Genomic DNA, 14,716 nt, shown 5'->3' on the forward strand with positions numbered 1-14,716 from the left:
AACAGAAAATGCATCTGCAGGTTGTGGTTTGGTTTGTTGGTTTGGTTTTGGGTTTGTTTTTTTTACAATAACTCACTGTAATAGTAATTTTGAGGCTTGCATGAACCTTCCTGTAGTGTTAAGTGTTTTTTTGGTAGTGACAAATTCACCACGCATTAGATCACAGAGCTGTTCGCTGGCTGAGGTACCCTTTAAATTGGCTGAGAAAGGATCAGACAATTCATGCAAAGCTGTTTTCTTAACTAATCCCTGGAACTCCTTGTGTATTTGGCCAATGTTCAGCTTTTGAGTTAATTGCCACTGCGTACATGCACTGGGGAGGTGGGAGGAGTGCAGAGAACTGGAAATACCCACAGATCTCATCACACAAATTGGGGCACACAAAATGGAGGCTTAGTCATTTCAAACACTCCTGCTGCACCTGACTTTAGGGTTTTGGAGCTAAAATTTAGCTTCCACTTAAGACACAAGAAGCCCTTGCACATTTGTCTCCTGATCTTGGGGTTGTTCCCCTCCTGCAAACCCCTTCCTGGAAGCAGCCAGCAGTGCCTTAGACCACCAAGAAAAAAAAAAAAGCTAAACTTTTCAAATTTTATGGAGGAGGAAAAGGGAAAGGAGATGAGGGGAAGGGAATAACCCCAGACTTTTGAGGTATAAAAGCAGGCCCCTGCCCCCCTTGAAGGCCTTCCTGAAAGGAGCACAGTGGAGAGGACTCTCCCATGTGTACGTGCCCTGTCTGTAGAAGCAGCTAGCCTCATCCTGTGACTACTGCTTGGTGGACTTCAGCTTTTAGCAGGACTGTGCCAGCCCTGCCAGCAGGGTAAGTCTGCAGACATGCACCATGGGGCTGCAGCAACACTCAGGAGGTCACCCAGCCCCATGTCCTGGGGCAGCAGCAGCTGCAGCAATGCTCCTCCTCAGACACCTGTGTAAGGACACTACAGCCCTCTGGAAAACAGCTTATTTGCAGACACCTCCTAGATCATGCCCCAGCATGGCCAGGGCATCCCATCGAACGAACTGAGCAGCCAGGCAGGCTGGCTAGGGCAACGCACCACCAAAGATGAACCATGCTCTCCGAGACCCTTACAAGGCACGAGCTGTGCTTGGTCACCTGCAGAGACAGGGCTGCCCTGATGTGGCCCCACAGCTGAAGGGGTTGAGGAGATCCACCGCAAAGCAGAGGAACTACACTGAAAACCAAACACTTCTTCCTCAGGCTCACATTCAAATCAGTGGGACGGTGTGAGACAGAGCAGCACTTCCCCCTCCTGGGTGAGCAGTTATGGCTCCACACAGACAACTCTGCATGGGGCACCTCCATCAATGACTAGGAAGGACTAAAATTCCCAGCCTGTGCTTGTTCTGATGACAAAGCAGCATGAAATGCTTGCATATATGGAGTGTCACCATGGAAATAAGTCAAGTTTAATACCCAGGTACATACTAATCTGACTCAAGGCAGGTGCCTGTAGTGATTGAGCACCTTCCAGATATTTGCAGGCTGAGGTCTGCTGTTCCCAGCACATAGTCCAGCCACCTGCCTCAGCACGAAGACCAGCATGCAGCCAGGTGAGGGACACAGACATGCATGCCTCCCATTTAATTTCAGCAGCCTCAAGCTTTCTCACAGAAAAACTATCCCACAGCTTTATTTTTTGCTTCTGTTTTAGTAACCATAACATTTAAGGTAAAGCAGGGTTTTTTTTAAAGTCAGTTCTAGACCCCTGCTTACCACCTATGCCCTGGCCACAAGCACTAACCACGGGTCTCCCTGGGAGCCAGCAGAGGGTACAGGAAAGCCTACCTTTGCCAGACGTTCCTTCTTGTCCCACCAGTCATCAAATGCCCGGAACGCTACCACTTCAACCATCTTCCGATTCAGGTCCCTTTTCATGATAGCCTTTAGTTCCTTCACTATGACCAGGAGGACTCCATCCACAGTGGCTTTGTGGGGATCTTCCTTCTTCGGCTCGTAACCCGGTGGTGGAACCGATGGGTCAAACTTGGGCAGTGGTGGCCACTGCTGTCCACGACCAAGAGCTGCACCCATCGAGAAAGGGCGGTAGGGCGGAAGATTCACAAACTGCATCCGACCCGTCATGAAAGGTGGATACTGGTACGTGTTTTGTGCCTGCATCATGCGGCTCAGCATCTGAGTTTGCATCTGGAAGGACATTGGCATGCCACCCCACTGGTTGCCCAAGACACTTATCATATCCACTTGCATGACAGGGAACATGCCAGGATGGAACGGAGGAAGCGGAGGCAAGATGTGAGGCGGAGGGACCCCAGGAGGGGCAGGGAGCGGAGGTGGGGGGACAGTGACGGCAGGGTGAGTGGGTGGAGGTGGTGGAGGTAGTGGTGGAGGCATAGGGAAGCCTGGCTGTGGAGGCGGCGGAGGAGGAAGAGGAGGGAATCCTGGTGGTGGCATGGGGGGAATCGATGGGGCCATCACAGCTGTGTTGCTGACAGAGGAGTTCACCACAATGGTTTTGGCACATTCTGCGCTTGTGATGGGCGCAGGGTTGGTCTCGTCGTCGGAGATTTCCATGTCCTCCCCCGAAGAATGCTGACCCTGAGACAAAAGAGAGAGAAGAGGTGAGGAGCACAATTCGTTCTACATTAAATACCACAGCACCGGCTGCTTCAAACAAAAGCTAAGTTTAACACACATTTTAATTGGGAATGGAGAAAAGTGAGCGATGCTCTGAAAAGACAGGGCCCACTGAGCAGCTGGTGCCTATTGAAGCTTTTCTCTTCCACGTCAGACCTCAGGAAGCAGAGAGGTAAAAGCCTTCTAAAAGAGCATCAGCACCAACTGAACAAAAACCTCAGCTTCTATGGAATAGGAGGAATTGCTCCCATGCTCAGCACAATACACACAATCCAAGTATCTTTCACTGCAAGATACATTATCTCTTACTTGCATGTAATACTGACAGGTGCATTACACCATGAATTTTTATCCCTTAGTTTTCACCACACACAAAGAATTACCCTGGTTTTTAATTATAATCCCTGGCTCATTTGCTGTCAACTCTTAACCTCTAATTGTGGGAAGACAATACTTCCACATGGTTGCTGCTGCTAAAAGTTGTCTTGACTAGACCACAGCAATTCACATGCAAAAAAAGAACCCCAAATCTACTTAAACTACCTTTAAACATCAGCATCATAAATGCTGGGATTCAAAGACACAGCATATGTCAGGTTCTTGGGCAAAATGAATACTTCACCAGCCACAAGAAATACGTTATATAAAATGCTAAAACAATGTCCCACCTCCACTGTCAAAGGGATGGAAACTGGATTAAAACTGAGGGTGTCTGCTTGCTCTCAAGTCTCAAAGTTGCCTGATTAGGTCTCATAAAACAGGAAAGGCTCATGAGCTAGCCCCATCCCCAACAGCAAATGGTCACACCTGCACGCTATGTCCTACAGGTACTTCAGTCCTGAAGGTGTCTCCAGCACAAAGAAACCACACGTGTGACTGTCACACCTCCCACATATTGTTAAGACAAATCCTGATAAAAAATAAAGCAACCAAATACTGCTGGAAGACATACCCAGCACACTGACAGTTTATCTTCCTTCCTCACAACAGCTTCACACAAAAAAGCCAAACAGTTCGCATGTTGCCACCAGCTGATCTAAAGAGCATCCCCATGTTCACCAGTGCAGACCAGAGCACAGCAGCGATGCTCCACCTCCGCCAGAGCTCACCTGCCTGTCCTGGATGCTGCAGGCTCTAGCCCAGCTGAGGCAGTAAGAGATCATGATCAAGTGACCTTTAAGTGCCTCTCTGTATCTCAGTCCTGGAAAGAGTTTTGGAACTTGCTGGCTGCTTTCAGCCAAATCTGACTGAAGACCCCGAAGATGTTAATTTCTTCCATGTTTTGTGCCAGCAAGTGCCTCTCTATCTGCCCTCCTACTTGTCTCCCCAATCTGAAAGAAAAGAGCAATAGAGCTCAGCTCTCACCAGACGCTGGAGAACCTGCACCGGGGAGAGCTGCTGGGAAGCAGGCTTTGTTGACAGCTCTCATCCTGAAGCTGGTGTAATTTGATTTTTAACCTGTGAATTTCGCACGGGGGTAAGGGAACAAAAGAGCTGAGTTGATGACTCTGCTATGAACTGTAGCTGTATGAAACTGAGCAACCACAACTATCCAAATCAAACCAAATGCTTCGTGTTGTATCAAAGGGCATCTCTGCTACAGCAGCTACCACCAGAGAGCAGGCTGAGCACAACGCTTGCAACAGCAACTTTGCAAATCCTCCTGTCCTAGCACCTCCCCTCGCCCTGGCTTCCCTGCATTCTTCTGCTGCAGCATGAACACACCAGCTCAAGCACCTTGTGGGTCGCCCCAGAAACCCACTCACAGTTTTAGTGGTCTGAAAATGCCCAACCCCTCAGCTCAACAAGGAGACCACGGTCTACCCCCACAAAAAAGGGCTGAAAGCATGAGCATGGCAAACCCTGCAGCGAATGCTATCAACCCCCTGCTAACGGTAGCAGAGGGGACTCCCTGATAGTTGCTCTAGCGCATCTGTACACGCAGGGAGGTACTCCGAGGGCTGCTTTGTAAATCCTAAAATGAATAGCTAAAAAGAAATAGGAATAATAACCTATTGCACTCGAGTCTTTCCAAAGCCAAATCGTAGCACCTCCTGCTTGAGCTGTCCACATCTGGCTAACACTTCTAAGTAGGTCTCACACCCTGCATCCTCTCCCCAGCTGTTCTATTGCAGTCACGTCCCACACCGAGGATGCTGGGGAATGAGAGGACATTCTGCAGTTTCAACTACCGCAGCTCCAGTGAAAGGAGCAAAGATGATGACTGTGGCAGGTGTAAACAAGTTTCCTGCAAAACAGACCCCATTTTTCAGTCAGTGAACACAAAAGGCACTGTTAAAAGCAATGGCTCCAATTGCAAAAGCTGGATAATGCTAAAGGTCAGTGTTGGATAGGAAGCCAGGAGTGTTCAGGCTACCAAAGATAGACAAAATCAGCTTCCTAGTCACATAGTACCCTCATCTAATGGGGTACGGAAGAAAGTCGACCACAAAGTCTCAGTGGAGCACCAGCACCAGGCAGTGCCACAGGGAGCTCCAAGCCACAAATCCTCCCTGACCACTAGTCCTTCCTGCAGGATCCTGCTCCCTCCTAGGGCCATCTAACACCAGTCTCTGATGAGCACAGTCCCAGTCACAAAGTGCCTGCCCAAGCCAACGTGCCATCTCTTCCTGGAGCACCACACCAGCCCAGAACAGCCCATCTCAGCCAGTCCTGCCATAGGTGACCTGCACGCTCCTGCCCATCACCCAGAGCCCAGTCCCATCTAGCCCTTTACTCAGTCTCAGTACCAAAGAATCCTGCCTGATAAATGAGACTGATTTACCCTCTTGAAGGAAATATCAGCTAGAAAAAGCTGATCCTGAAACTGCAGAGGTGGCAGGACTAGTCAGACTCCATGTTGTAAGGCACAGCAGCTTTCTTCATCCATACATGCATTTATTTTTACTTAAGCTGAAATAAGAACTGCTAAAGCAATAACTCGCATTTTTTGAAGACCGAAAGATTTTTTGTCTTTTCTTTTTTTTTTAATTCTTCTGGTGCTCAGATGGGTCTGCAGGAAGCAGTAACAGATTTCCTGCTTCCTACAATGTTGCGCTGACAACTCACCTGCACTTGCACAGTGAACACAGTCTGTGCTCCAGTTTTATCCCAAGCAAGATGGAAAGGGAAAGAGAAAGACATTAAAAGGCAGGGAGAAACAGATCAAAAAGGTGGGGGAGGCAGGAGGAGAACACACGAGGTTAGGAAAGAGGTCAAACCAAAAGAGGATAATCTACAAGGAGTCTTTGAACAAAGTTAAGAGGAATTAATATTTAAAGTGGATGAGCAGTTACAGGAAAGTCATATCTAAAGGGGGAAAACATGGGCGCCAATTGAGTGAAAAAGATCAAGGTACAGAACAGAAAACCAAGGGGAGACATACAAAGATCTTCTGTTACATGGATTTTTTTTTCACTCACCTGTCTGAACCTGGATGTACTGTGGTTGCTACCAAATACCTCTCAGGGTAGAGATGAAAAATAGCTATACATTGTCCTCTCGAAGAAACCAGCTTCTAGCTGGCCTCCCCCTTTGCTCTCACAAGGGGAAAAAGGTGAGCCAATATATAGTATATGCAATGCTATGAGGATGTCATGGCCATCATTGTCAAAAAAGCTGTGTCGATCAGTCCTGGAGTTCACCTGTCCATTTCTGAGGGCATCTGGCACAACACTTCCAGAAAACCTCCCTTCAACCCACAGAGAAAAGCCATTTCCAACTAAATTAATTTCTGTTGCCACCTTTACTTTGCATTAATTAAGAGTTAGCAAAACAGGTATTTAATTATATGCATGACACATTTTTCCAAAGGTGTTTTAATGACACAAATTTGTTGTGAGAGATTCACATCAGTGCAACTGGTTATAAATGGCCTCGTTCATCGTTCACCCAAAATGCTAACTGCCACCTTTAATACCGGTACAGCGCGTTTTAGCACAGGCAGAGCCTCTCCAGTTAAGTGAGGAGAACACCCTGAGATCTCACTCCTGGATCAGCCTAAGTGACAGGGTAGAGAGCCACTGAATGCAGGGTGCTGGTCTTCTCTCAGAGCAATACCCAGCATTTAGCAAGCAAACATTCATACCTGCAGAAAAAAGAATCTACATCCTAATATTTGCATGCAGAACTGGCAGTTTCCCGATGTCAAGAGGCTGTTCTCTCCCCAATCCAGAGGAGCACTGACAGCATGGCAGTGGTTGGGAACTTCATCATACATGCCATTCACTACCTTTCCTACCAGCAGAGGAACTTCACATGCTCTCATTTCCTTTTAAAAAGGCCATCTGATAAAGAATTTACTCAGAATTTCAACATGCATTTTGAATACCATCAGCTTACAGCTAATTTCACTTAAATCTTCTGCTGGGTACCCTTAAATCTTCTGCTGGGTACCAAGTTGCTTATATTTGAGGTAGGGAACTTCTATCACTGAATGTAGCAACTACTCTGACATAGCCTGGCTGAGCTCTGGTGCATCAAAATAATGAAATGCAGGATCAATGGCATGCTGCACAGTGCAAGGTCATTAGTTTTAACAAAGTGAAGCATCCCATGCTTGCAAGAAGTAGCAAACCTTTAAGCCTGCTGTAACTTGCACTCGCAGAAACCAGAAAGAACAACAAAATTTACTCTTTAAGCCCTGAAACTTCAAAAACTCTGTATTTAAATACTGCACATCTTTGCCATATAAAATGTTAAGAAGCAGCTTTTCAATAAAGCTAGAATTAAAATCAGAAGTGGCTCTTGGATAAAAAGTTTTCATCACCTGGTCAAACAGTCATCACTTGGTTTTGGATTAAGTCCATCCAAGGGTCTAAAAAATTCGCACGTGAGCAAGTCTCACATTTATCCTTACAAAAAAGTAGGGAAAGAAAACCCTTCGGACGTGAGGGGGAGAGGACAACTGACCAAACAGGTTGCACACCAAGGCGCTGACAGAGCCGAGAACAGACTCCAGGTCCCTCTAACTTCCTATTCCCCAGCTGTGGCTGCTTCCCCACACTGAGCTCAGGCCGCACTCCTCGCTGCCCACGCTCTGCGTTTGACAAAAGAAACAGCCCTAGTGCGATACACTGTGATCCCAGGGTGAAAATAGCCCAAATTCTCTAATGCACAACTCCCTTCCCAGACTCCTTCAGCAGAGCATATTAAAGAGAACGAGACATTTCAAACCTGCCACATTTTTTACGCCATCACCCAGAACAAAAAGGAAGCCTGAAGATGCACACCAGCAACCTGCAACTCTTCCTCAAAGCCACAATTTCAGTGAAAAGCTCCTTTAAAAAAAAACAAACCAACACATTCAACTCAGGCCCACAGAATCCCACCATTCACTTTGCTAACAGAGTGAAATACCTCTGGCTGTTCAAAACCTACATATTGGAGCAAAGTGAGGGCTTCAGAGGTATTCCCAAGTTCATTTTCAATCTGCTTTTAGCTAAAGAAAAGCCTGCAGGTTCCCCATGTTCTGGGCAAAGCACGTGAAGAGGAGCCAGGCCTCTGAACTGCCCTCTTTGCTTACTGGGAGTACAACACTCGGGCACGATGACATGGCAGAGGGACCATGCTAAGCATTCACACCTCACGGTGTCAGGCATGAACAAGGCAGACTCAGCACTGTAGTTACAATACATGCAAATATTTTTACTTTGCTAACTATAATTATAGTTATCTCCCTCTGAAAGAACACACACAAGGGTGGTACTTTGCTGGTGTTGTAGAAGGGGAATACGGGAGGGCAGAGCTACTCAAGCTGGTTTGCCAGCAGTTTAGCTACAGCAACAAAAAAAAAAAACCCCACAGAGCTGCCTGCATCTTCCCAGGTGAGCTTTCAAGCCTGTCCAGATAACTGTGCTGTCACCAGCACCCGTGGTGGCCCATGTCAGCCAGCACACCACCACTGCAGCTGGATCTACGCTCAAGTTTGTTTACTGCCTCCTCCTTTGGGCATCTAAGAGAGTACCCATCCTCCTGCTACTGTCAGAGCAAGCAATTGCAATCACAGCAGCTTTTAATTGGGACAGCTTTCAGGTGTATTTGTACTATAATAAAATGCCCGGCTCAGTAACAGGCAAATTGAAAGATTAACATTACAGATCAGTGATTATAAATATCGTCAGCAACATGTATTTCTACCTCAAGAGCTGAAGACTGCAAGATTTTTATATAGCTATATATTTATACAGCACTTTGCAAATCTAACTCGCAGGCAAAGGTTGTAAACAAAGCAGAGCAAAACACAGATCAGGGCAATGGACTCACTGCTGTGTCCCACAAAATGGGGCACCAAAAAAGCTGCAATGGAGCAGGGATTTCTCCCAGAAGGAGAGATGTTACTTGGGTGTTTTGGTTTCTTCATTATCAATTGCTAAAGTATCTTTTGCTACTTGAAAAAGAGAATTCAAGCTCTTAAGATGCCAATATCCTACCTGACACATACACTCTATTGGTTCAGCTTGTGTTTTGGTCTCGTTTTTACCTGCAGTGCTGCTTTGGCACAGACAATTCTCCCCACGCCTACAGGGCTGCACAACGAGTAAAACAAGTGACAATAATATTGAAGTACTCATTGTAAACATACAGCACGGTAAACACCAGCCGAACTTACACCACTTTCTTTTTTTCTTCTAATGTCAAAAGGGAACTTTTAAGTTGATACTTCAGACCACAGAAGGATAGAGGGAGAATTCCCCAGACGTCCCCATCAGTCCCAGAACAGGGGGACAGGGGTGAGGAAATGCCACCATGGTGCCTGTTTGCATCTCCCAATGTGCTGCCTCAGGTGCTGGTCCCTAATTAGACCATCCTGTACATGGGGAGATGCCACAAGCTGGGATTTGGAAGGATGCAAGGAAGGAACTCACCTGGGCTTTCAGCACACGGCAGGAAAGGCTCAAGAGGGGGAGGCACACAGAGCTAACACTTACAAAGGGAAAAGGTCTCCTCTCTCACTTCCAATGTTTCTTGACACTAGAAATATAAGTAAATCAACTTGTGTTTTTAAGGACAGATGGAGAGCTGGAAGGCTGCCCAATGGTCCTTGCCATCATTAGAAAATCTAGTGAATTAAGATGACAAAAAGAGCTGAAATTACTCCTGTATGATGGGCAGAAGTGCCAAAGACAGCATCCCAGACTTACGTAAAACTGCACTGCCAGTTTCCTGCAGGCCCTCTGATGCACTGAGCATCAGAGATGGGTCTCGACACTTCAGTGCACCATTTCAGACTCCAGAGGGGATTATCCTCTGCCTTTTCCCTGTAGGACAGTGGAATAACATCAGTGTCTCCAAGGAAAGGAACGGAACAGTAGCTTCAATCAGTATTTCCCAAAGCAAAGCCCCTGAATGTTAGACATAGGCCATGAAATGGTCCATGACAAAACCAAAAAATAAAAGAAAATTAATGCAACAATTGAACAGGAGTTCAGGCTATTTTTGCTTGACTGTACATAGACTCTCCAGTGGCTGTATCAAACAGGGCATGGATTCTTCTTTCCAAAAGTTGAGATGCATTCTGGAGTAAGAAGCACCCATTCAGGAGCCTCTATGCATTACCATGAGATAAAACCCTTCTTTTAGTTAGCAAGCAATCCAAGGAAGGACAGATAATTCTACAAGAAGCAGAGGACAGAGATGGGAAGCAAATGCAGTGCCGTTAGTGGTCGGAGGTAACCAGATCTTCACTGATTCAGAAACAAGACAACTTGAGAATGTGATCTCAAGGGGAGAAGACTCCACCAATGTTCAGTAGTTTCAAAAATCCATTCTCTTGCCAAGAGAGCACCACACTTCAGTTTTCAACATGACTGTCAAGAGCCCACTGCAAGAGCTTCCTAGGGCAGCAATCATCAGAGCCATAAATTAAGTCAGTGGATGAACATCTGCCAGATTTGCCTCAGCAGAAAGCCTGAAGAGGTAAACTGGCAAAGAGGGCAATAACTTGCCAAGGGGGTTGCTCTGTTTTTTAGCAAGTGTGTTACCTTCCACAAAAGGGGTGGCTTAATTCAGATCTTTCTCTCTTCTGAAAGGGAAAGGAGGCTCTGAACTGCAAGCTTCATGGCATATGATGCAGTTACACTGCTCCTGTTGGCAAGATTGCTGAAGAAGAGCTATTTGGAGATGCCAGATATTGCCCCTGGGCTTCCAGCATGCACAAGAGACTCACTGGTGCCTGCAGACAGCTCTAGGAAGCATGCAGGCTAACATAACATCCTTTAGGTCCACATTCATCAATGCAGAGACTTCCAGACCCCCTGACCGCATAGATTTGAGCGGAGACAAACATGAACATACAACTGGACAGATCACAAAATACAGTGAGAGTATGAGGCGGGGGAGTCACTGGCCCCCAGCCCAAGATCAGGGATGCCTGGGCAGCCCATGCGTGCCCCAATGCAAAGCTTGCCTGGACAGTCGTCCCTTCTGCATTATGTGAACAAATCCGAACTGGCAGGGCGAATGTGTGCCAATTCAGGGGCTGTGTCATGCGACCATAGTGTTTTTCATCACATATGAAACACCCTAAAATTGGATTTACCATCTTATGGAACCATGGCCTTTTCCCTCAAGTCTTAAGTAGATCTTATTAAGGGGGAAAAAAGGTTTCTTTATGGGGGGAGGAGGAGGTAAGGAAAAGGAAGGTGGAAAAGAGAGAGGGGTGTTAACATTGGGGAGCCATGTAACAAGGCAGGCTCTTTCCACAGCAATGGTTGTTCTGGTTTCCCTATTTCAGATGGGGGGAAGGGATAGCTGAAGAGCTATTTGCAATCTAACTTCAAAGGCTTTAGTCGACTGGGAAGCTAAGTCATGCATAAAAGGATGGTAGAGTGGCAAGAAAATACCCCCTACAGATAAATTAGTCAGGGAATGTTCTCTGCTTCTCCCAAAGACTTTCATACAGCCAGACTGGCTTTACCCAGGTAAAGCCCTTTTCAGACACCAGGTTCAGTGGTGCAGAGTCCTGGGAACAAACCAGCCAAATCCAACAGAGGAACTAAACAGTCTCTCTGAAAAAGATAAAGGCAGCAGTAAGCATGCAATAGGCTTCTCTGTCATTTTCTGCCATCTCAGCTATTATCAGTAGATATTATTCTAAGGTCTGTCCACACACAAAAGATGCAGAGCTTGAGGCAGCATCTCCCTCCCTAAAGATGCAAAGCAAACCATGGAATTTTGGAGAAATCCCACTGTATATGGAGAATTCATTTCCCAAATGATTCTGAATTGCTCCATTCTGTTCTTCACACCGGCGTGCAGAAATGCACCCTCATTTCTAGAGAGCAGAAGGTACTTTACAATCAAAGATAAAGGGAATTGGCAATACTAGATCAGAGTCCACCTATAAATAAAACAAAACAAGAAAAAGCAGTAACTGCATGTGCAGAGTACACACAGTTCAGTGCCAGGCAGGAGCTCATATGCCATCCCCTGAGCTTACCCTCATAATTAAACCTTAGGTCAAATGAAGCCATGAATTCAGATCTTGCTACCAACAAGGTGATAAGCAAGCAGATAAGCTTTGAAAACAGTCTAGCTTCCCAGCTGATATCAGCCTATTGAAGACTAGGTTGTACACATACTTTATTTGAACAACTTCTAATCAGCAGAACTAGGACAGTTTGATAGTCTTCCCCTTTTACATACTACTACTATACCCTCGAGTATCTGAAATCACGTGGCTATTACAGTTATGGCAGCATTTTCAGTGCTCCCTGCACTTCCAGTTAGGACAACAGCAGTTTCATTTGTAAGACCTGGATGCCTGCAATGCAAACCATGCAACGTTGAGTCTCCTCAGAAGGGAGGGCAGAAATGTAGGAATCAAGGTCTTGAAGGACAACAGACAAAAGAAAAACAAGAGGAGTTTTTGTTAGATCATGCATCAGTATCATCTTTTAATGCTCTTCTGCTGGCTGCCGTCTGCTCTCAGACCCAGGTGCCATTAGCATATCCTGAGGCAGCAGTTCAGACACTTGCCTTCCTTCTCAAGAGGCATCTCAAATAATGAGCCTGGCTTCTCCCTCCCCTCTCTCAGAGTTTGAGCTTATCTTGTCCTGAATTTCTAGGGCACAGTCCTGATCTGCTCAAGTGGCTGGGAAGCAAAGAGGACTAACTTCTTTTTGGCACGCACAAGAAAACCCAGGAACCTGTAGCCCACAGCTGATGGAGGTAGCTTAGAACAGCCCCTTCCAAACAAGCCTTTTCCAAAGTACAGCTTTTACTTTCCAGAAAGTGTGGAACAAACAAAAGGAAAGAGTTAAAGTCCTGATTTTTATGTGAGCCTTTCCCTTTCCTGAACAGTTTTGCTGAGATTTCATGAGTCCTCCACTGTTGGCCCGGGAGGTCACACAGACACAGCACTACTCTCCTCCCAGCAGCTCTCTTCTATCCCAGTACCAGCTATTCAAGAAGTAGTACGAAAGCATGAAAGAAGGAACACTGTGTTAATAAGGTCTTCCGGACCTCATTAGCATCCTGACTGCAGTCACGGTGGCAATACAGTATGTTTTCAAATAAAAAAATCTGTGGCCTCCGGTTCTGGAGACAGCCACTGTCATCATCCCAAGAGAGGACAACAGGATCTCTGCTGTGTTTCTGAAATCCCCAGCAAAGCTACTGCAGAAGACCATTCAGCCAGTCCATCTGATCTTGACCGTCTGACAAAAAGCATTAACCACTTCGGATGAAGCCCCCACCGCAGGTGGTGCAAGTGCTCCAGGCCAGCTGGGAAGAAGCAGTACAGAATGACCCCGGGGAATGAAAGGCTCACAGGACAAAAACACCTCTAACTGGCTTCGGCCAGACTGCGAGCCCTTTGCAGCAGTGGCCACAAATGATGACTGGCACCCTAATGAGCTTAGCAGGCTCCACTCATTTTCTGAGCATTACAACACAAGCTAACAAGTCCTTCCCAGCAAAGTGCCGTCGATGCATTAAAACCCAGCTAGACCGCCGGTGACGCTTCACTCCAAGGAGCCTATTTCAAACAGCTAAAGCAGCTGAGTACAGATGCTCTTCCTCAAAAGTAAGGGTGAGGCCAGCAACAAACACTTCCCCTTTGGTAACATTTCTCTTCTCTTACGGATCTTCTCTCTGGAAGCATCTTTATTTTTTCACCGCTTTATTTCCTGCTTAGATTTTCCTTCTCTTGCTGTATTCTGATTCAACTAAGTGCAGTCAGAAAGGAGAGAATCAAGCACATCTGCTGAAGTACATAACATGTTCATTAAAACAATAAAAATCTTCCTCGCTCTAAGACAAAGCCTAAAGCAATATCCAGCCAGAAACACCTTCCAAGTTGTCCCTCTCCGAAACCTGCTCAGTGAGGGAAAGGCAACTTTTTCCCCATACCACTTCTCTTGGGTGATGGAAACACAACCCTTGTGGTTGCCAACTGTTGACTGATTCCTTAACAAAAATAATCTCTGTGCAAGACATGACATTTCTCATGGCCTTCTAGAAGATACCAAACTTCTGCTATTAAACTATCCCTACTATATGCAAAATAAATTGTGTAACCACAACTGTTCTAAATTACCAGAGTGGAAATACCCCACGGCTGGGCTGCATTCCCACGGCCATTTGTGCAGGCATAAAATATTAAAAAAAAAAAAAAAAGACAAGAGGTAAAGTACACTGATTTTCCCACCTGTCGCCTAATTAACAAGCAGGAGGTTGAAAACAAACACATGGAAATACTTTTCATCTAGAGCAAAATTCAGCTATGCACCTCATTGCCACAGGATACTACAAAGACTCAGAAGTGCAGATGGGTTTAAGAAATGATTAGATGTTTGTGGAAGACGGGTCCACCAACAACTACTGAACATGATCGTGTCCTAATCTGATGGTCATGAGTAGCAGAGAGACCCCAGGGGAGCACCACTGCATACATCCTGGCTGTTGGTGGGGTTTCTGCACAGCACTGACTGCTCTGACCTCCCACTGAAGGTCTTTCAGCAACCTAGAAGAAATAACCCCCAACACCACAGACAACCAAGGAAAGGTAAAGACCTGCCTTTTCCTTGCTTACTCATGGGTTAGTCCAAAGTCTCTTTCCGTTCTCTCTTGCAGCAAAACCATAATCAAGCGCTACTA

General features: G+C 46.2%; 1 protein-coding gene across 2 annotated transcripts in view; it reads right to left on the reverse strand.

Annotated features, from left to right (window-relative positions):
• The window catches only part of SETD1B (SET domain containing 1B, histone lysine methyltransferase), a 53,351-nt gene that overhangs the window by 19,240 nt on the left and 19,395 nt on the right, over nucleotides 1-14,716 (reverse strand). For both annotated transcript variants that reach the window (XM_005434583.3, XM_055709929.1), the window contains one exon: nucleotides 1,808-2,578. In XM_005434583.3, the coding sequence (XP_005434640.2) occupies nucleotides 1,808-2,578 (771 nt within the window). The remainder of the gene's footprint in view (nucleotides 1-1,807; nucleotides 2,579-14,716) is intronic.

The sequence above is a fragment of the Falco cherrug genome, chromosome 1, assembly GCF_023634085.1.
Source record: "Falco cherrug isolate bFalChe1 chromosome 1, bFalChe1.pri, whole genome shotgun sequence".
Classification (NCBI taxonomy): Eukaryota; Metazoa; Chordata; class Aves; order Falconiformes; family Falconidae; genus Falco; species Falco cherrug.